Source organism: Pyxicephalus adspersus, chromosome 9 (assembly GCF_032062135.1).
Source record: "Pyxicephalus adspersus chromosome 9, UCB_Pads_2.0, whole genome shotgun sequence".
NCBI lineage: Eukaryota > Metazoa > Chordata > Amphibia > Anura > Pyxicephalidae > Pyxicephalus > Pyxicephalus adspersus.
In genome coordinates, this window is record NC_092866.1 from 40,537,855 (window position 1) to 40,560,898 (window position 23,044).

The 23,044-nt window shown below is 37.9% G+C and overlaps 2 protein-coding genes across 3 annotated transcripts in view; one reads left to right on the forward strand and one right to left on the reverse strand.

Moving 5' to 3' along the window:
• DRD4 (dopamine receptor D4) overlaps positions 1–1,228 on the forward strand; it is a 38,423-nt gene extending 37,195 nt beyond the window's left edge. The window contains exon 4 of the mRNA XM_072421664.1: positions 170–1,228. Within this exon, the coding sequence (XP_072277765.1) occupies positions 170–372 (203 nt within the window). The 3' untranslated portion in view covers positions 373–1,228. The remainder of the gene's footprint in view (positions 1–169) is intronic.
• A 1,976-nt stretch (positions 1,229–3,204) lies between these two features.
• On the reverse strand, positions 3,205–22,844 carry DEAF1 (DEAF1 transcription factor). 2 transcript variants are annotated; one of them, XM_072421662.1, is made up of 12 exons: positions 22,681–22,844; positions 20,967–21,055; positions 20,739–20,868; positions 19,332–19,478; positions 18,135–18,274; positions 17,171–17,236; positions 14,552–14,678; positions 13,108–13,239; positions 9,677–9,891; positions 7,026–7,088; positions 5,646–5,735; positions 3,205–4,983 (listed from the first exon to the last, which is right to left on the reverse strand). In XM_072421662.1, the coding sequence occupies exons 1-12, from the start codon at positions 22,832–22,834 to the stop codon at positions 4,891–4,893; spliced, it is 1,446 nt and encodes a 481-aa protein (XP_072277763.1). In that variant the 5' UTR covers positions 22,835–22,844; the 3' UTR covers positions 3,205–4,890. The 2 variants fall into 2 exon arrangements, with proteins under 2 accessions (XP_072277763.1, XP_072277764.1); XM_072421663.1 differs by lacking the exon at positions 20,967–21,055.
• Between the last annotated feature and the right edge of the window lie 200 nt (positions 22,845–23,044).

Below are 23,044 nucleotides of genomic sequence, written 5' to 3' on the forward strand. Positions count from 1 at the left end.
TGGATTACCAGGAACAAATGGCAATTTTGGGCCACATATGTATTACACATTTTTTGCTTTCAACCAAAGATTTCCATATCCACATGTTAGTTTCATTTTGGACATTACTTATATTTTAAATAATATCCACATCATCATACTTATGGAATTTTTCTCTGTTTTTTTCTAGGTGCTTTTCTTTTCTGCTGGACACCGTTTTTTGTGGTGCACATTACACGTGCACTGTGCGAAACTTGTTACATTCCTGAACCTCTCTTCAGCACGGTCACATGGTTGGGATATGTCAACAGCGCCTTGAATCCTGTTATCTACACAATCTTCAACACCGAGTTTAGAAACTATTTCCGTAAAGTGCTTGGAATGTGCTGCTGACCCTTTTAAATGTTGGACAACCGTGTTGGCAGTGTGATCTGAGTTTTTACAAGCTTGAGAACTCTGCTCTTGTGAGTGTTGGCCTCACCTAAAGTTCATTGCTTACATGTCAACTCACTGTTAAGTTGAACAACTATACAGGGCAAGTCATAGTAGTGTGTGACCACAATGCATGAGTGGTCTATGGAAGGTTGGAAGATTATTTCTGTAGAACTGCCGTCTACAAATTATTAATGTTTACTACAAATGCTGGAATATGAAACATTTATAGCAGGAATGGTCAATTTCAGATGTGATTCTCAGTTTTCTGACTGCTATATTCCACTTAATTATTACTGGGAACAAGTACTTTCAACAAGATCAACTACTCCAGGTTCCTCACTGGTTAAAAAACATTATACAAAGGAAAAAGAAAAAAAAAAACAAAAACATACTGATCAACCAGTAGAGTTTGTTATAAGGAGCTTTCTGTAAGTGAAAGTACTGACTTTACTATCCCTACAGGTATAACCTCTTTCTGCTGTGCAGAAGCAGGGAGCAGTCATAGCTGTCCACAGCAGCGACCATGTTCTAATGTTTTATTCACATAAGGAGTGGTAATTTAACATATTATACCATGCAGTGGACAATAGAGATTCCTGTAATGACTTCCTATGATGCAGAAGATTTTGTATAGTTCAATAAACAGAATATTTGATATAAAAGTGTTTCTCTGTAGTCCTTGGTAAAATGATCTCTATATTGGTTGTCAATATATTCCATACGGAAATCATTTTTCAGGAAGTTCTGTTCCTATCCTAAAATATAATATTACATTTACTTCACCTTCCCTATGTAAACTTCATAGTTTTAAAATCACCAAAAGTTTTAAAACTTACACCATAATCCACGCTTCATAGCCCAGGTATAAACATTTACCTACCGTGTTTCCCCGAAAATAAGACACTGTCTTATATTTTTTTGGGCTTCCAAAAACACACTAGGTCTTATTTTCAGGGTAGGTCTTATATACTTTTTTTAATGAAAAAAAACACCATATTCCCAAATTCCCCTTCTGATCACTCTGTGCTTTTTTTCCACTGTTCGGCAGTTAGGACAGGGAACAGCAGGTGGCGCTGTGCCGGCTTCTTTCGCTTTGCTTTACAGACAGGAGAAAACACGATGCTGGCAGAGGAGAGAAGAGAGACACGCTGCAGCCAGAGACACACGCAGGATCGCGTATCAGGTGAGTATATTATTTTAATTTTTTTTTTTAACACATTTTTAAGGGCTCACTAGAACTAGCCTGGTTACATGCACTTCAGCTTCTGACAGGCGAAGTGCATGTAATATCACTCCGCCTGTGACAGGAGCCGGAACTACAAGGAAAGCATCGGCTTGTGCGGCTGTGTGTTAGCCTGCTGTGTGTACGCCCGCTGTCTCCCGCTCGGTGAGTACTGTTTTAACTTATGTTTGCTTTTATTTTTTTATTTTTTTTTTTTATTTTTCTACTAGGTCTTATTTTCAGGGTAGGTCTTATATTAGGGCAGGTTGGGGGAAAAGTGCTAGGTCTTATTTTCGGGGTAGGTCTTACTTTCGGGGAAACACGGTATATGAGAAAATACTGAATCTTTTCACATTAGTAAAAACATTGGAAGAGGCTACCAAAACATGTTTTATTACTTTATCTTTTCCTATGATAAGGGGCATAGTTTACTACAAGATGAGGAGGCTTCCTGAAATTCTGTTGTATGTATAACACATTTTAGGTCATAGTAAGTCTTCACATATGCGAACATGTAGCCAAAACAAGCAGCAAAACAGAAAAGTGGGGCCTTTTAACACCTAATAATTTTATTTCTACTTCCCAATGTGTTGAGTCTTACGCAGAATGCACCCGTTTTTTCTCTTGCCTCTGCAAAATAATTTCACCACAACATACATCCCTTTATTTGATCAGGGAAAACACCCTCTAAAAGAATGAGATTTTTGTTGTCATACTGTGCTGGCGGAAGTGTTGCCAAATTTCATATGCACACCTTATCTCATCAAGTCAAATAATTAACAACCTTTTGTTTCATGTTCCTTTATATGCCTCACCTTCCTGTTTTAAATTGTGGTTATAATTGTTGTAAACCTTTAGAAAAGTTTTGAATTGTTGAAACCTTTGCTTAAATGGTTTCATATGTAGAAAGCAAATGCAAGCTTGAAAACCAAGGTGATGCAGCCCAAGACACAGTTCTCACTTAAACGCTTACGCCTCTATATAGAAAACAGAGGATCTAGCAATCCCTAATGGGAATCAATTGCTGCCATTGAAACACATGGGCCTGGGAGATTCACAGGAGAGAATGTCCGATTCCCTGTTTTATAAATAGAGCCCTTAGGAATAAATGGCTCTCAGTTCAGATATTTTTAAACTATGGTTATCAGGGTAGGTAAGACAAGATAATCTTATCCAGAACAATTTATGATCATAAACCCAATCTTAGATCAGACATGGCGAGCAACCAAATTTCTAAAAAGTCAGATTTTTTGTGAAGAAAAAAAAAAACATTAATCATCCTTGTTCATGTTAGCAAATGACAAGCTGTTTCAGCTAAGATTTGTAATGATCAGACAGCGTCATAGGTCATGTGGTAAAAGAGAACAATTCAGTTATTTCTTACAGACTAAAAAAATTTCTAAAATAACTATGACAATTATCGGAAAAGAAATCAAACCATGAAAAAAAAAAAAAGGCAAACGTTTTAAAATATATTAACAGTTTATAAAAAAATGTCTTCCAAGGTGATAAATCATTCATGAAAAATGTATCCATAGTGTCAGAATACGTAAATAATTTAGTAATAATGTTGTAAACTCCACAGAACTTTCCAAAAAGGCAATTAAAAAATTCTCTGGATTTAATAAGTCAAGTACAGTCAGAACTTTTGTACAATTTAAGATGAAACACTGCATAGAATTGTAAACAATATTAAATTCTTGGAACATTCTGGATCAAACATGTGACAACCTTTTGATCCTTTAACTATTGGGCAACAATATACTGGGCAAGATTTCAATTTTCAGCTTCCTAGACTGACACATGATTGTGTGTCTTATTCTAAATTACCATCACTTGCTTCCTACAATGCCTGGCCTAGAAAACCAGCACGCTGTTTCCAGATACAAGGTGGGTATAATGTAGCATGTACCCTAGTCCCAATAACCCAGGAACCTAAACAGATAAGAAAACTCAAAGAACTCTTTTAGAGTTAAAGACCAAATAGGGCCTAAATAGCCAGTCTCGGATAGATAATACCAGAACCATTTCCTCAGTCCACTACAGACATAACAAATCTGACCCTACTCTAGATGTATACAATACATCAAGCATGGCATCAGGTTTTTTGATGGTGATGATGCCATGATAATGTTTATATTAATCAATAGTTATGTCACCACAGTTGGCATAAATTTAATTGGGCAAAAGATAGGGATGGAGAGTTCCACCTTGTAGGTCCAGCATAAAACCCTTGATGCATTTTTGGCAGAACATGGTGTTACATAAGAGGCTTTTTCATTTTTGTTGGTGCATAAAAGTCCATGGTACCAAGCCTCCAGGTTCAGCCATTCAGCTAACAACTCCCATTACAACAGGAAGTATAACCACCAAATCTAGAGAGGTCAGTGGTCAACATTTAGGTTGGTATTTCACCATGACATATCCTGCAAATCAGTACCCTGCTAACTTTTGTCATACTGTCAGGAAACACAAATAACTTAATGCCCCACAGGTTAAGAGCAACAGATTGACCACAATTACTTTTTATAGTACATGCCAAATTAATCTGGTGTCACTAGCTTGAAAGCCAAAAGATAAGTCATGGAGAAAATTATTATTACTGCATCCTTATAAACAAACTCTCAGCAATCAGTTGTCTCTTAGACATTACCAAACTCAGGAATCTAAAAAGTTCAAAGCAACTATTGCTTCTGTAGCATGAGGTTGATTATTTATTGAATCCACAACACCACACAAGCTCCTAGCTTGTCTTGGTCATGCCAAGTTTAGAAGGAAACCTCCCCACTGAGGTCCAGACAGCAGGTAATACTTGGCGGGATCAATCTAATCCATATACTGCCATAACCTGGAGAAACCAGTTAAAGTTGCCTTGCTCTTGTATGGCTAGCACGTCTATGGAAAGTAAAAGATGATACCAAACTTCTTGATTTCCGCTATAGCTAACAATGTACAGGAGTTTGTAAATTGTAGCTAGACGACTGCTATTGTCCTAGCAAAACAAAAGGAATCTTTTTAAAACACAGTATAAAAGAAAACAATATTGATTTCTTAATTAGTAAAGGGTCCATGGAATTTCATTCCAGGTACCAAGAAAGTTTTTTCCCTGCTGGAGTAGTTAATCCTGTTGCGGTTATAAATCCACTCTTGGTCCTAGGCAAAACTAGAATTAGTAATGAAGCGGATTCCTGGACCTTCATATACACGTCTGTCAGGGCTTTTTATGGCTCTAGTAGAACAATTGTAGTAGCTAATCAGACTGGATCCTTCTCTGTGACATGATCATCCTCAGCATGGACAGTCAGGGTTTGAGTTTGGCCACAAAGATGCTGGTGATCTTTCCAGTCCTATAAAAAGAGAAAACACTCACTGATGCCAACGTCCAATTTGAAGATTTTTTTTTTAATCAAAACATGTAGAAAAACAAAATTGTGTGGCTTAACACAAACATTTAAATTCTAACTTGTGAGGACACCGAGTAAGGCTGGCTTTTTTTTTCAGACACTATGAATAATGTGGATTTCACACACAGAAAAATAATTTGTAGGTTAAAAACAATAAGGTAACCGTTAATTGCTATATAAAAACTCTTGCAACAAAAAAGCTGGGGAAATTCTAACATTACGGACTAGCTGTACTACTATCCAAAATGAACTTTGTGTGAAACATATATAGGGAATTAAGTCCTGTGAAAAGACTACTACTTATTTGGGTTTGTTGTAAAATATAAATTTAGTGTGCACATCCATCTTCCCTGTAAATCATCATAAAACACTTGTGTTTATTCTGTAGTGCCAAGAACAAAGTGCAGCAACTAAACCTGCTATATTAATGTTAAATGTGTTGCTCATTGTTTCATGTCATCTATCCATGCTATCTACATTACCTTACTGTATTATAAAATAAGTATGATTAGACTTCCCTTAAGATTATTTCATCAGGCCAAAATCCCACCCAATATCATGCATACTATATCCAGATGTAGAGTGATAGGCGAGATTAGGCTTACCTTGCGTTGGCAGAAAATGGAGCAGTAATTGACTTTATGGCAACCAGTACATTCATTAAAGGCTTCTCTTCCACAATTAACACAGGACTGCTAAAAACAGAAAAAGGCAAACAGTGTTAGAATGTCAGGTAAATAATAGATGCAATAAACTGAGATCTACTGCAGAATTTTTTTAAAAAATGAAGACTACCGAGACACAACTGTGGCCAATTAGTTACAAAGACAGAGACTAAACCCTTCCGGTTTGGGGTCAATTATTCTTTCATTTCCAAAAGCATTCCCTTTATTACCAAATGTAGACTGTGGAACTTTGGCTTGTCTTTACCCCCCATGTAAAGCACAAGCACTGCCAGGTTCCCATAGACATTGAGCCTGAGGAATGATGAAGGGTAATGGATTGCACGTATAGCATGGGCTCTTAAAGAACTTTATTTAACAATTAAGGAGGTTTTGTCACTTGTCACCAGCAGTTCTTCATGTTTAGCTATGTTGTACTCCAACTTATCCTCTTTCTCATCTCAGGTTCCCCATAGACATCACATTATCTGTTATTAATCAGACAGATATTCTGCACTCCACATTTTTGTCAGTGTTTGTGCTCTATACTCCTGCCTTTCAACAATCAGCATAGGAAGTTTTTGGGTTTTTTTTGTAACACATGTGTTGACAGAACTTTTGCGGTGCTCTAGTTTTTCAGCACGCACCAATACAGCACATTGACATGAACTAAACCCATAGGACATAAGGAAATTTGCCTTATTCCTACATGAGGAATGTGCTAGACAGTGCATGCGCAAATGAGCCCACATAAGTTTGTTAGCGAAAGAAATAGCTAAAAGAAGGTTTACGCAGATATTTATAATTGGGATGGAGTACACAAGCACAGCACTTGTGATGGTAATTAGAAAGGCATAATTAGAAAGCAAGGAAGAGCAAATGAGGCAAACAAGCTATAAAAACAACACTAATGAATAAAAAAAATCCAGCAGACAGAGTGAAGAGAGTGTGAAGACGAGGAAGTAAAAATTCCTCAAAATAGGGAGAGGTAATGAGATGCAGAGTGAGAGAAGAGGGAAGTGTGACTTTTGCGTGATGATACATTCATAAACCTGTCACACTTCAAGTACTTTTCTGTGTGAATGTATATTATATATAGGACACGCAAATTCTAAAGATAGTACTGTGCATTAATATTCAAAAAAGTCTGTTTTAACGTGTAATTTTCCGGCAGAAATGCAGTTTTCACATATAGAGAACAGGCAGACGTCACTATACGAAGCCCAGGGGTCTTGCTGTAGAATGCGCCATTCTCTAGAGACAAGAGATTAGAGTGGAAAAAGAACAGGGCAGATGAGTAAAAAATAGAAATTTAGGCCTTACCCGAAGTATTATCTCATGTTTGCCATCCATCTCTTCTGTCTGCTGAAACAAATGACTTGGAAACTGTTTGGATATAAATGGCAATAAAATAAATAGGGTTTAATTGTCCAACACAATAGTCACTGGCCTACAGAATCCTTTTCTGGTATAAAGTACTTTAATATTCTACTTTTTATTACTTTTTTTTATTACTAACAGGAAAGGGTTAGATGGGCAACGATGCCAGGGGTTAATTTATGCTGGGCAATATTAAGGTGGGCTGAACTGTTAATTCAAAAACCTAAAAACAATACTCCAAAATAGATATATCATAGTATGTATTTTACTACTGTTGGATAACTTTGGATAGGCACATGTTAATTTTACACCGCTTTTATTTTGCAATTTTTGATCACATGCAAAACTCCCATTTGCAATACATATACAATAAATAAGAAATGATCCTAATAGCCAACAAATTGTTATATTGGATGATAAAATATATTATTATATATGCAATCAATTACTGAGGATCTGATTGAAGTTTTGCATACCATACAGCTAAACTCCAGCAATATATAAAAAAACAACATGCTGTGGGGCTACCACTGCATTGCTAGGGTTAAATGCTTGTTTAGGTCTTGGGGGAAAGGGGGGGGGGTAAAGAACAACTTTACCTATCAATCACTTCCTTCTAGCAACAGGCACCTTCCTTCCATCAAACCTTTGAGTTAAGAGCAATCCCTCAGCATCTTCACTTACAATGCAGGACTACTGGCCCTTCATTCTATGTGATGATGTTATTGCCTCCGACTACGGCACACAGTGGCTTATGCCACAGGAGGCAGAGGACAGGTCACATGGAGAAAGAGTCTGCAGGAGAGAAGGAATAAGACAAAAAATCTTGTTCTTTACATTCTCCCCAAACATAACTAAGCAATTTACCCTAGCAGTAAAGGGTTAGGCCCACTGAAAGATGTTCTTTTTTTAATGGGCTTTAGGGTATTTAGTCCAGTGCAAATTATCTCAGTAATATTGGACATATGATATTCAACTCGGTTATGATAACTCAGCTTTTGAATTATTCCAGAGCAGGGGAAACAATCTTTTCAGACACCAAGGATTTAAAGCAGGTCTCAGTCGGAATGGGACCTGTCTGTCAAATAAGAAGATTACAGATTTAATTACAGATCATCTCGCTGACCTGTGTCATGGGCATACAGAGGGGAGGGCGAGTATTGCTGTGGTGAGAGCTGCTCTGGAAACAGGGTTATGACCTCTGAACCTTATGTACAGAAATAAAGAATATATTTCAAGTCAGTCTCCAGTACAGTTTATAGAGAAGCAATGATGATATTACTGGGCTTAAAATAAGGTATGCAATAAAACTTTTTTTTTTTAATTTATTTAGCATGTTGATGAGAAGAGGAAGTGGAAACCATGGAAGATAAAAATAATAAACAGGAAAAACTTCAACTTTACAAAATAAAATTGTGCATCCGGCACCCAGAATTTTCTCATCCTGGGCACATATGTATAATATATTTGCACAATATGGCATACTACCAACACACCCCAGTGCAGCACTAACAGGGCATGGTGTCCCTTATGGCTCTGTCATGGCCATCTTTACTTGGTCTTCATCCAGGTTAACCATCTTTAGCTGTTCTTATTGGCCAATTCAGGATGGTATAGCTCCCCAGCATGAATACAGAAGTTGTTTGGTCTGAGACTGTGCACTGTACTGTGCATTCTTCCCTCAGTATACACGTTTAGAAAAAGAAGACTAAACAGTCCCTTCTATCCTAAAAAGCCTGTCGGAGCATTTTTATTTAATTCAGCTTTATTTGCCTTAAGCTAGCCTGAGGTACACCCACACAGTAAGGGCCATTTCAGATCTGCGGTGAACAGAAGCATATTGCCACAGGCCCTAATCATGGAAGTGATTCCCGAATAGAATTGGGAAAGATTTTGTGCATATGGTTCCAGCAGAGATCCAGAAGTTACTTTTTAAAGAGACCATTCCACAGCTGGAGCCACAACAATGTGCAAATGTGTTACCTGCGGTTTTCTGCTTCGGGGTGCCAAGCAGCAGTTTGCTTTGCCCCGAAAGTGGCCACCTGCATGTTTTTATTGTGGGGATGAAAAGGTCCTAAGTAAATGTAAGTAGTAGGTGTGCTAGGTGGTGAGTGTTAAACAACAGTTCTGAGTAGGAAAGGTTTACAAGCTCGGTCAGGTTTTTGTTGCCGTTTTGATGTCCCTTGGGGGGATTTCTGATCACTTTCTATCCATTGACAATGTAACTGGTAGAAGAACTGAAAAGTCTTCAGCATTCAAATATGAAGGAAACTTAACAAAAAGGCTTTAAACCTTCCCAGCATTACTAAATATTTTTTTTATTGATGCTGTGTTCCTGTTAGGAACAATTCACCTCTTCTCTTGTCAATGTAACAATGTTGTAAAAAGACTGGTAGCCTAATAGCCCCACTTTATGGTTCCCTCATAAGTAGCCCAGTGTCCTACACCTCCATGTGTCGTGAGAGTGATGACATGCCAAAATTACATAAACACTGATCAAAAATCTGCATCTCTCTGCTGTGGAGCCTTCTAACCGGAAACTTTACATTAATGATAGCACATTAAATTTTTAGAATCCAGTATTTCACTCCTACCTCCTTCCTTTCAGAGGCAGCTGCTACCTCATTTTTGGCATGTTCCACATAGTTCTTCAGCTGCTGTGCAGTGCTGAGCAAAGAATTCACCATCTCTTCTAGATATAACCAAGACCTCTGCTGCTCAGATACCTCCAATCCATTCACCACAGCAGGAGAGGTATCCTTGGGGAGAGTACTGGGGGCCAGAGCGAGTGCTGGGAGAGCCGACAACACTGCAGGAAAACAAAAAAAAAAACACACACTTGTTGTTACATGAACAGGACATCCTTGAAGATAGATTGTTTCAAATGACCTTGTCATATCAATCAGAAGCAGATATAAGTTTTATATATATATATATATATATATATATATATATATATATATATATATATATTAAAATCATTCAAATGTTGATCCTGTGCTATATAGTAACCTGGAAGTATCCTGTCCCCTGTAAATGATATATCCAATGAATGGGATATATATGTGTATGTAATTTTGTGCTTGTGCATTCGAATTATTGCATTTCCTAGATGTCCGCACTGAGCTATAAATCTGTCTATGATTAATTTCAATCAGTCCAACTGGCCCTGCTGATGGTGGTCTTGCCCAACAAATTCCCTCATATTGGAAGGTTTAGGGTAAAAGACCAGAGGTAAAAAAGAAAAAAACAAAAAGAACACACAGGACTATCATGAGTTCAAGAAACCTTTAAAATGTCCATCAGATGATTTACCGACGTGTATGCTGCTGAAAATATGTGTGTCCATATTACCATGTTCATCTGTTTACTTTGAATTCTTTCAGTCCTACATATTTCATCTATCATGGATTATCTGATCCCACCTAAAAGTGATGGCGGTCATATTTATTGGATGATTAAAGTTTTCTTACATTCATGTGAGTTTGGCATACTAGATCTGATTTCTTTATCTTTTGGTCAAATCACAATTGCAGGCATCCCCTCCAATAGGTGTGACACATCCTTGCACACTGCCACAATATGGTAATACACAAACCCCAATATGTTATAGTGCTATTTACTAAAAGACACCCGTATGCACAACAGCAGGCAGTGCACTCAAACTGCAGCACACTACAACTCACCATGGGTTGTATTTTGAGCATTAAGGTTAACTGACAGCCCAAAGTAGGAATAGGTCCTAAAGCTAATCATATACAGGTTCCCAAGTTTACCCATTAAATAATAATTCTGCATGTGTAGTTGGCAAACTCCAAACAAAAATATAAAAAAAAAAGTAATAAACTTTAAAAAATGGGTTTGCAATATTCAACCTAAATCCAGATTTCCTTCACAGTATTTTTTTTTTTTTGCCACTAGATTTCCTCATTCTCACTGTCCTGGACCCAGACCCCCCCATCTTTTTTTTTGTCAGCATATGATCTAATTGGTTGTAGATACTACTTCTCTTAAATTCAGGTGCTTCCAATGCTTCAATTTAAAAATATATTTAATTAATAATTTATTAAATATATGATTATGTAATAATGATTACAGCGCTGCATTGATCTGTATCTTTTATATATTTTAAAGCTCAGTTTTAAAGAAAACCTAATGTAGTATGTGGTATCTGACATCACCTTATAAATAATATTTGCCCTTTTGTCTTATGCTCAATGCTTTGAAGTAGGTAGCCTAGCTTTATGGTCATACTAACTTTCAGAATGTCAGTATGAGCAAAAGATTTTCCATAGTTCAACAATCACTTTTAGTTTATTATTATTTGATGCACTCATTTGACATTACAAATTTTGAGGGCTTGTACATATCATAGCTACTTAGTCCTGAATCAGGAGCATAGGAGAAAAAAACCTGCACCCATAAATTATTAGGAGCTTTCCTTCTTGCTGGCTAATTATTAGTCATGCTATTATAGTGATTGGGGACATGTAAACCTTTGCCATAAGCCTTTACATTATCACAGGCAGAGACAACAAATTATTCATATGATCTACCTAACCAAAATGAAACAATTTTGTTAACAGGTATATAAGTTCCAGATGGCAGTCCCTTTAAACTTACTGTTTAGATTTATTATTTCATAAGCACAGAGGATGCCAAACCAGAAAGAGGACACATGGAAAACAGAAATAAGTTTTTAAGCAAGGATGTTCAAGGATAAGCAGCCAAGGGTGACAGAACAGAGAAGTTTATCCTGCCAAGTCTCTGATTCGTCTCATGCCAATTTGCACCTCTGGGTGGCAGAGCTCCAAGCACAATATTGAGGATATATATTTAGCCCAGCGAGATCTCACATCAGAGGTTATGTACTGCCAGGGTGATGTCATATAACAACAAGAACCAAAACAAGAATTCAGACAGCATACTATAAACAAAAGAAACTGGGGAACAAGAGAGGACACAGACAACAAGCAATATAAGCGAAAAAAGATAATACTGTCAAAGAATGCACAACTTTTAGCAAAAGACTCACTAAATAAAAATAAATCAACAAATAAACCTCATCTAGAATGATCTATGTGTTACAATGTCAAATATTCTACCATCAGAATAACAAGATTAATGCATTGTGGGAAGCTGCAGCAGAATTGCATTTAAGATGTCTCTTACCTCTGCTAAACAGCTAAATCATCATCAAGTAAAGAGGACGTGTGAAGTTTGTTACCTTGGATGACAAGATCTGCACAGTAAGCTGAATAGGGCAGAGAATAATAAAATCCAAAACCAACCAAAACGTATGTTTAGTTAGGGAAAAGTTTGAATATCTGTCAAGACTGTATTTGCTGTATGTGCACTTGATGGGGAGGTTGTCCATCAATTGCTGTCTATTTTATGGCAGTCAGACAAAACAGAAAGTGGTTGGAGATCCCCTGAAAGCAATAAAAATACTTTTTAGTGAGGCAAGAATGGATTTCGATAGCAGTTTCTGTGGCCACTGGGGAGATATTCTCCCATTTCCTGTCCAGGTAATAGATGCCAGATTGAATAAGAAGTTATTGGAAATCGCATAGTCAGCATATGAAACCCCACAGAAGTTCTAAACTTTAAAACTTACATTTTCGCTGGAGTTGGGAGTTAACCTAAAATCAGGCTGCAATATTGAAATAATAAAATCAGGGGGCTTGTATTCCTTCTCATTTATAGAACTACATCAGAAGTGTAAGGGTATAATCTCATTATCATGCAGAATACCAATTCATCTGCATCAAACACACTCCTGAGTGTTTGAGAGCAAGATTATGGAACACTTTTTATTCCATTTGGCTTCTTTAACAGTATATATATATATATATATATATATATAAAAACACGCCACTATAAATCCTTGCAATACATGTAGAAGGCATTATTATTATCTGATATCACATAAGTATAATACAAGTTTCACTACATATGGTAGAACAGGGCTATAACAGGTTAGGGTTAACCTGTCTGGTGCAAGAATACCTAACGCATGCCTCACCTGTGGCTCCAGTGTACACATCCCCCTGTGTAGGGCTATCCTCGGTGAGGATAGCGGTTCCCTCTGCAGTGGCCTCTCTCTCAAAGGTCAGGGAATCTGTAGCAGTGATCTGCCCAGATGAGGACACAGTGACTGCAATGGGAAATATAATAATATAATTAGATCACAGTTACACTGCTCACCATTATCATTTGAAGTTTGAGGTTAAAGAAGAGTTAAACGTAATCCTTTACAAGCTTTAACATGTCAATGTTATTTTGAATATAATTTTCAATTATTTTTAATCTGAAGTTTTTAGTAAAATAATAGCAGGTGATCCTGCCATGAAGGAATACAAAAAAAAAAAAAAGGATTTCCAGTTAAAGAGTGACAATGATCTATCCCTGTCTTTTGTTCCCCTGCATTGTCATTCTGCATACACAGCACATTGCACAGGCATTGTCCACTAATGTCTGTTTTCCGGCCATGTCAGAAAGCATGGCCTGAAAACTGATTGGTGAAATCTTGTAGACATAAAGCGTCTAATGAAAGGCTGCAGGAGACAGCCACCAATATGCAACAAAGGACAAAAGAAAAAGTCTATACATTCAAATGAAATGTCTGTTAGTTAGGGATCACGTGTACTTTAATTACATACATAACAAGCTGTTATTCTTGCCATTAGCAGTGAGAATTCAGGAACATGTTCTTCCATAACAGTTTTGCAAGCTGTGTTACCTCAGATGATTTCTAATGTAAAACTGTAATTACTACAGAGCAAAACTTTTACAAGATACTGTATAGGCCCAAGCATCATTACACATAATTTTTGCAGGAAATTCTACCTGAAAATCAATATTCTCATTAAATGAAATAAAAAAATAGAATTTAAAGCTTGTATTGGTTAGTATTGTCTCTCCACCTCAAATCTTTCTACTCTCAGTGGAGAACTCATAAAACTTCAGAGTCATTAATGAACAGAAGCTAGTGATATTTTATTGAGTGGTCATCTATGTAAAAACCTTTCAACAACTGACCCTCCAGGCTGTCTGTATCAGTTTGGAAAACACATTTACTTTTTTTGTTTATCCTGCTACTTATCTCACAAATATTTTTGCATCAGCTTTACCGAAAACACAAAACATAGTAGAACTATCCAAGCATACAAAAATAAAATATTTATATATATATATATATATATATATATATATATATATACACTGAAGTTTCTTTTTTACTTTTGACTGTATTACTCTCTTTCAAAATGTCTGCTTATCTACAGAAAAAGCCTGCACTGCAAGAGACAGGAGTCAATATATAAAACAGCTTCTATTTCTCAGAGATGTCACAGTTTGGTAAACAGCATATAAATCATTTACTATCTACAATTACCTAACCCCATATATCACATTCACTTTTAATTAAACTTTAGTCTCCAGCCCACCCATGCCTTAAACTCCCTTACAGGTGGTTTCTGCCGTCGCTGGTAGAAGGCTGATATCCTTTGCTGGGTCTTTTTTGGCTGATAACGCAGACATCTCTACTTCCTTCTTTCGACGTTTGTATGGAATAAACAGACGGATGGGGCCGCTCTAATGAAAAACAAATTATTGAAATATCAATATACTGTATATCCTATAAATAAGTGAATTTTTTTAGTATCCAACGGCAAATAACAAGCAATCATAAACTGGTACTATTAGTAGTAATTCATTCCAAAGTTTGTTCACAGTATGTTTTTTTTTTTTTTTTGTTTTATTAATTTGGGGGTAACAATTTTCTCAATATACATACAGAGCCTGTTTCCTGCTTTGCAGTGCAGTAGGCAAGCTTGTAAAAAAAAAACTACAGCAAATGTGTGCTATTTTCATCCAGGTCAAAGCAGCAGGATTCCTTTAATACTCCTATTCCCAGCAGTGCTAACCTTTGTTTGCACGCCTGACACTCTGTTCAGCGCTGGGAGATTAGGGATATACACAGTATTTTTAGGTAAGGAGGAGCATTCATATGAGGACAATCAATGACTGTGCAAGCTATGACTCGGGTGTTGCTTACACTGCTCTTTGCATTCACTTCTGGCAGCTGAACAGTAAGGTGGGGAAATAAAAGGAAGGTAAGCAAATGCCTCTGTAAAGGTATGCACTTATTCAATTAACTATATATAAAAACTTATAAAAACTAAAAACACACATTGCTAAAGGTATATATATAAAAAACACATATTTGATATTAGTATAAACTATAAACCTATAACTCCAATAATAATGTATATTAAAAATATGTAAATTATATTCAATATAGTAATCCTAAATATATTCAAAAAAATTATGTATACATATGGTTTAAACCATCATTTCAAGGTAGTAGCACAAAAATACTTTAAAAAGTAAACACCATAATAACCTAAAATAAATGTTTACAGAAAATCTATTATACTTTCCTTGCATGCTCATAGTGAAAAATAGACTGCATTCTGTAGTTCTGTCATTGTTTTATGCCAAGGACTATTTGAATGTCAGTGGGTGACAGGAAAGGAAGCTTCCTCCGGCAGAGTAGCGATTGGCTATCAAGTGTTTCATTTCACCTGATTAAAATGAAATGCCACAGGACATTGCAAGTAGACTTCTCCTTCAAGAACTTGCATAGCTAATTAGGTGCTATAGAAGACAAGCTGAGGTGGCAGAATCAGCACAACATCAAAAGACTGTGAGATCTATCGCTGCAGACAAGATTGACATATCTTCTGAAAAAGGTACCAAAATCTGTAAGTGCATTGGAGTCCTCCGGGAACACGAAGCTAAAAAACCTAACAAATCAGCAAAGCATAGTCCCATGGGGGCAGTAAAGTTTATATACTGCAATCATAAATTATTCCATGGTTCTAAGAATAAAATAATTATTGAAAACTGGAACTGACCTCTCCAATGAAGAAGGGAAACAAGTCGGTAATAGCATAGACTCATATCTTCAGAATGACAGAATTCAGTTCAAGTATGATGGATATTACTGAAGAGCTCTTAGGATCAATTACCAATTGTAATGGTTTTTATTGAATGTTGTAAACCCTGCAAATAAAATGTAAGGTCTGCTTTCGAATGCCCCCTTCCTCTTTTTAAAAAGCTGCCCCTACAGGAGTGTTTTGTTATAGCCTTCGGCTAAATATGCCCTGCCCATTAACAAGAGGGAGGGTGTGCTTAATAAAGCTGATAAATATTGTCTTGGTTGAAGAGCCATGTGTATTCTCCATTGAACCTTGGCAATCCTCCAAATCTGTGCAGTTATCTGCCAATTAACATCTTCTGCTCTTTGCCTCTGTTCACTTGTTTCCTGTAATGAAGACCAGTGCCTGCCGCTTCCCTCCTTGTGCAAGGTGACTGGTCTTGCGTCCACCCTTTTCCGTAGTTTAATGTATGCAGCCTGTAGTGGGAAGACCTGTTGGGTCATGTTCCACATCACTACCATTTACAAGGTAGAAATTTACAATATCTCTGTGTTTGCAAAGGCATTTGTTACACACAAAGTAGATTTATATCCTTAGAAGCTATGGAGGCTCAGCAAACACTTAGGGATATCTTCATGTAAACACAGTCAGTATAAATATTTCCACTGCTCCAGATGGACATCCACCCATTAAGGCATTTTGACTTTTCTATACCACCTCTCAAGTGCCAGTCCAGCACTTGAATAAGGGATCAGGAATTGTGGGAGGTGCATTGAGGAAAGGTGCTGTGATTTTGTCAGGAAGCCATGTACAGCCCCTCTCATCACAGATAGTATAAAGTACCAGTGATAACATCACTGGGTGTAAAAAAAAGTGTGTGAGGAAAACAAAAGAGTTTATTTTAAAAATGTCATTAGCATGTTTATGAGGTGGAATGATCCAAAATATTTGCAGATTGAAAAACAGGGTTTGTTCTCTTGAAAACAATGTTAAATAATGATTTTAAGTATTGATAGCACAGGAACATTTATACTTATGTGTGCTTGTTAACATTAATTAATGTGTTTTTTTAATAGATTAGGCTTTAGGGGCTCGTTAAACTAAAGAATATGTTCCATGTAATATAACACAAGTGGCACTTACAAGACTGAGGTCATCACAGCAGGCTGCACACGTACAGGAAGCAGCATGAGGGGTCAGCAGGCCATCCTGTAAACACAAACACACAGTTCAGCATTAGGATTACAGCATACTAAAATGTACAAACCTTTGTGCAATTAATATTATTATTATTATTATTAATAAACAGGATTTATATAGCGCAAACATATTACGCAGCATTAAATAGGGGTTGCAAATGACAGACAGATACAGACAGTGACACAGGAGGAGAGAGGACTTGTACAAGAAGATTACAGCACTGGTAATGACATTTTCCATCTATGTTTCTATAAAGGAAGTAGACCTAGACATCTTATGTTTTAAGCACAAATATGGTTTGAAATCATGAGCACAATATATATGCCTGGGGATATTTTAGGGTTTTCATTCGTAAGCATCTATTGATGCATTGTGTAATGAATGAATCCTAACAGCTTCTACCATTGAAATAACTGAAGCAGAGGTTCTTTTAGAACCTGTGTTAAGGATTTTAAAATAGGATGTCAGCACAGACCTGACCCAGGTATGGGTGCATTGCCTTCTACTGTTAAACAATTTTTAATTCAAAATAAATGGCACCACAATTTATGGCACGGATATGACCTCTTGCTGCAGTATGTGGTGGGATGTACTATATACATGCTATATACAGTAGGAATCTATCGGAAAATGCTAATTGTCTGGTAACATCAGGCATGTGTAGGTGGCATAAGTCACTCAAAATACTAGGAAAAGAGCCACGATGATAGATAAGCAACTAGCATTATTAGAAGGGGAAAAGAACAAAGTACAACTCTTTGTTTTAAAAGTCAGAGGAAAACAAGCTATGTTGCCCCCCTCAGTTTTTAGTGCACACTAGAAAACAAAAGAATATTTTTATACTTTATACTTTTATACTATATTTATTTTAATATTTTATACTGTAGGCTAGGTTCTCTGTGCTTACCTGTATAAGGCACTGCAGGGGTCTTCCTGCATATCGGATACTTCTTTTCCAGTCTTTGCTGCTGGCTCTTCCTGCCATGGCTTCAAACTCAGTTGGAGTGTACCACCCATCTCCATGCTTCACACAGCGCCCACGGCCTCCTATCAGAGTACAATGAACATACCAGAAATATCAGTAATATATTTTTTAGTGTAAATTGCATTAAATCATGAAATTAAACTGAAAGTTGGCAACTGCTAATAGCTAATGCATTTGGTGCACATTTACAGCTGAACACAGGCACACAATGGGTTTTTAAAGCTAAAAAGTTAAATTTAAATTCTTATATTATGTACTGCTCAATTTTTTGGCTTTTAGAGTAGAAAAACTCGCCTATCTACGTCCCCTCACAAGGCACTGCCATTCTCCTCCTCTTCTTCCTCCCACAATTGATCTTTTGTCTTTTTGGTTGGCTGTGCTTGGATGACATAACTCCGACACCTGCCATTAGTCAACCCCGGAAAAGACGGGGGAAGCCGAGAGAAAGCTGACACTACACATGCGCAAGAAACCCAGAGCGATCAGGCAGGTAAGACAGATTATTCAGGAGGGGTATCACCTGTCCCTTTCTGCAATAATGATTTGCCTGTCCATGGAAACTTAAAAGCTGAACTTTTTTTACACTTTAAGGAATTGGAGTTATGTTCTTCTTTTGATATAAAGCCTTTACCTTTCCTCCTATCAAGGAAATGTTTATTTTTGGAGAAAAACTGATGTCCTCCAATCATCTGTATATTCAGGGTCACAAAATTTATTTTTAAAGGGCTCCATCTTTTGGCCTGTATTAGAAGCAAAGAGCAAAGCAATGTGATCAACACAGTAACTGCATTATGTATCACCAAAGTCAAACAGAATAAACATCATATTACTTTTGGAAACATCTCAGAGCAAAAAAATTTGCTGGTTTTCACTTGTCCAAATCAAGTTAGCAATGATCCTTGCACTGCGTCACACCAGTTTGGCTTTTTGTGTGGCTTCCCCCTATTACAGGCAAAGCTCCCCCCATACAGTAATATGCAGTTTGCTGATACCAAGTCATGTTTGGGTACTTGCACTGTTGGCATGAACACAAATACATTTATTGTAAAAGACAGGATGCCATATATTTGTACCTGTTGTATCTTACTTTATGTTATCTTACTTTATGTTATGTTTTACCTGATCCGAGTCGATTCTTGTACAAGATTCCACTTATATTACGACACCTCACAGGTAGTTCATTATCATAAACTGAATGATCCCAGTTGTATTTTGAGCCATCTTTCTCTGATCCCGGGGACTGCGAGTTTGGTGACCTTTCAGGTCCTACACACAATGCAAACATTTAATAGGCAGTTTGAAATGCAACCTATCTATGTAACTTTTAGTAATATAGTTCCAGTAAATAAAAATCAGGATTACTACATATTTTATTATGTCATTGCTTACTACATCACCAGTGTCAAACCCTTAAATTGACTGTTGGATGCAAGTTTATATATACAATGTTATATTCTATACCACACAAGATTTCAGAAACTGCAAATGAAATAATACCCAGCTGATTGTCAGTGGTGCAATGCTCTGACCCTTACGGTGTTATCCCCAGGCCCTTCTAGCCAAGTGCACCAACTGGCACTTTTTACTAACCACCCGGCTGTTTGTGAGTGGCTACTAAAAAGCTGGGTGAGAATGCAGGGGCGGCCACCCGCTTACACTTCCTTTCCACCCAGCTTTAGAAAATACTGCACTAGGCACTGCTCCATTTTGTGACAGTTTTTAGTGACTTTAAAGCTAAAGTGTAGCGATAGGAATAGTTTAAGACTGCCAGGCCTCATAGGAAGAACTTTAATAAAACTGGTCATTAATAATCTAGAAGCCTAGCAGCACCTTGTGGCAGAGAAGTACTGTGAAGGGAAGATAGGAAATAAAGGCAAGTATTACAGTAAAAGCCCTTTATGACATTCCCTGAATTCCTATTTGGCCGTGAGTCACTCTGATTTATCTCTGACTTTACTTAGTACATACTTTTTCATGTCAGTGACAAAGTACTGATCTCTCATTTATTCAGATATTTAGATTTATTATATTTATATGTGTCACATCTTCTCTTGACAGGCTGATAATTAGGTATTATCAGTCAACTGAAAGAAGAATTGTTATTTTCCTTCTGACTTTCCTTAAGTTATAATGTAAATAATGTATGGAGGAGTACAGGAACATTTTCACTTGCACACTTTATATAGTGATAATCTAGTCTTTCATGAACATAGGGCAACAGGCATCACAAGTCACTTTACCGAAGTGTGCTGGTGAAGTTCCTAATTCCCTTAGCATGTATGTTGTTACCATCCAATAATTCAGTGCCGCCATCAGTAACTTCTGGTTCTCATACTAAGTAAACATCCAAGCCCCCACCCTATGTCTAAAAGTTCCAGCAAAAGTCTTTTGATTAGACCTGATACTAAAGCCCCCCACCCCGATGGCAGCCCAGCATCGATTTGTCACAAATCCCTTTGGGTAAGCCTGTAAGATATACAATGGATACAATACAAGTTTGTAAAGGTAAACAGCTCATCATCTCACCAGGTGTCATGGGGGTTGTTGGCACTTTGATGTTCTGCGTTTCCATAATGCTGCCATCAGTATGTACTACAATCAGAGTGGCTTTCTCTGTGCTCAGGCTGTCTCCAATTTGTAGGGAAGCTCTCTCAGCCTGAAGGTACAAAGGATACATAAAGTATGAATAAGAGAAGCATTGTGACATATCAAAGTGTACCGGATGTGATTATCAGGAAAGTCTAATCCACTCACAAGGACGTGCTCAGAGAGGGAGGCTGTGCTGGCCACTGAAGTGGTGAAGACATTCTCCCCCGGAGCTCCAACACTGGACACTGTGACCTCTGAAAAAAGGAAACACGCTATTACATTTTATTCAGTACACATCAAAGCGGAAGACTCAGATAGTCAATGTGTTAAAAAAATGCTGACATCTAATGCTCAAAGTGCATAAGAGAATTTTTCATTTCCAGAAAGAAATAAGATCAAGGAATGCCAACCTTTAATGGTCTTTAAATAAGCCTTATATGTATTCATAGGGCTGGATATGGATACAAAAATCAGATTAACAGGGCTGGATACAGACCTTGGGGGTTATATACTTCAGACTGGGTACAGATGAATAAAGGCATATTCTCAGGACTGGATACGGTCACATATAGGTACTGAATATTCTTTTTTTTTAAGGATACAACAAAATACCGGCTGATCTGCAGGAAATGCACTTAAATCTTTTTTCAGGCAGACAACTCACAGCATTTATGTGGACTGAGTGGTGTCCGCCCTGTTAATTTGTCTTCTGCTAAACTACCTAAACCAGTGGTGGCCAACCTTTTGGAGCTCACGGACCACCAATGTCACGGATTCTGGACGGCGCATGTGCGGGTAGCCGTGTGTCACTCAAAAGGCGCGAAACTTCCCCCAGAGGGACGTCATGATACCAGAACCTGCACACTCCCCCATCACAAGTCTGAGCCTGCCATGGGAGAGTGGGCAGGTTGTGTCAGGCCACCGCTTTGAGCCTGTGATCCATGCGGTAGACATGGACTGAGGCTCAGTCCGGTGCGTCCTCCCAGCAGAGTCCTTCTCTTTTTCCTGACCCCACTGGGGGGGTGCACCGGCCTGAGCTATGGACCACCAGTTGGCGACCGCTGCCCTAAACCCTCCCAGTCATTTCTCCAACACAGACACAATTCATTCTTTAGTCTGAAGAAAATAACTTGTTTGTAATAACACGGGAAGAGCAGCTCTGAATTTCTGATATGATCAACAGGTATTTTATAATGAAACAGATATAAGAATTGGTTTTCATACCCTTGTCAAAACTAACCATGTCCAGGGGGCACCCCATGCACTGCTAGGGGTAAATTCTCGTTTTTGGTATCATACAAAGCTTTTTGCCATGGCAGCCAGCGCTATTCTCTTCCTTCCAATGCTCTGGGTTGTGGGAGGCCCCCGATGCCGTGACTGCTGGTACTGCGTTGCGCTTCTTGTTGTCAGAGTGGCTGTGACCAACACTGAAGTGATTTTGTAGCAAGGGTAGGTAAGTAAAATGCCTTTATTAGTAGCATAGACAAAAATAAGCAGGAGGAGGGGACCGGCCTCAGTAATTTATTAGTCTCTCATTCTGTCATGGGAAGTTCTCTGCAGAACTCCTAAGGACATTTCGGTTCTCTTTTTTAACTCAGGAATGGTGTGTAATATGTACCACAGCTTCCTGCACAGAGCAGAGTGAAGCTCCCATTGTACATTGGCCCCTGGATAGACTGACTGCTCTGACTGGTCACCAGCATACAACATTGTACTTAGTTTTGTTGCCAGGCAAATACAAGATATTATTTATAGTCTCACAAAACCACAGCTCCATCTAGTGGTCAATGCTGAACATTACATCTAAAAATGTAGATGATAAATACAGGGTACGTGGTTCCACCCAGCGGTGATATGGCGGTATTACATTACACCTCACCTGTATATCCGTTTGCTGCAGCGCTTCTACCATCAGGCCCAGTCATGACAGTGACTGAGGCAACTTCTGGCACGTCCCGTACAGCAGCAGCTACTGCAGCCACTGCTGCTGCTGCTTCTGATAACCCGAGCCGGGATGCTTGAGCTTCATCCATCTCTCCGGAAATAGCCGAGCAGGCTTCCGGAAACACACGAAAGTGGACCTAGCTAACACCCGACCACCCTCTTCGGAAAGTATTAGATAGAAATTGAATATTGCGGAAAGACCCGACGGGCTACGAAAATTCCCGATCTCTCCGCGATGTCAAGCTGCTTTCGCCTGCTCACGGAAATCACCGAGAAAAGCCGATTCTCACCGAAGATGG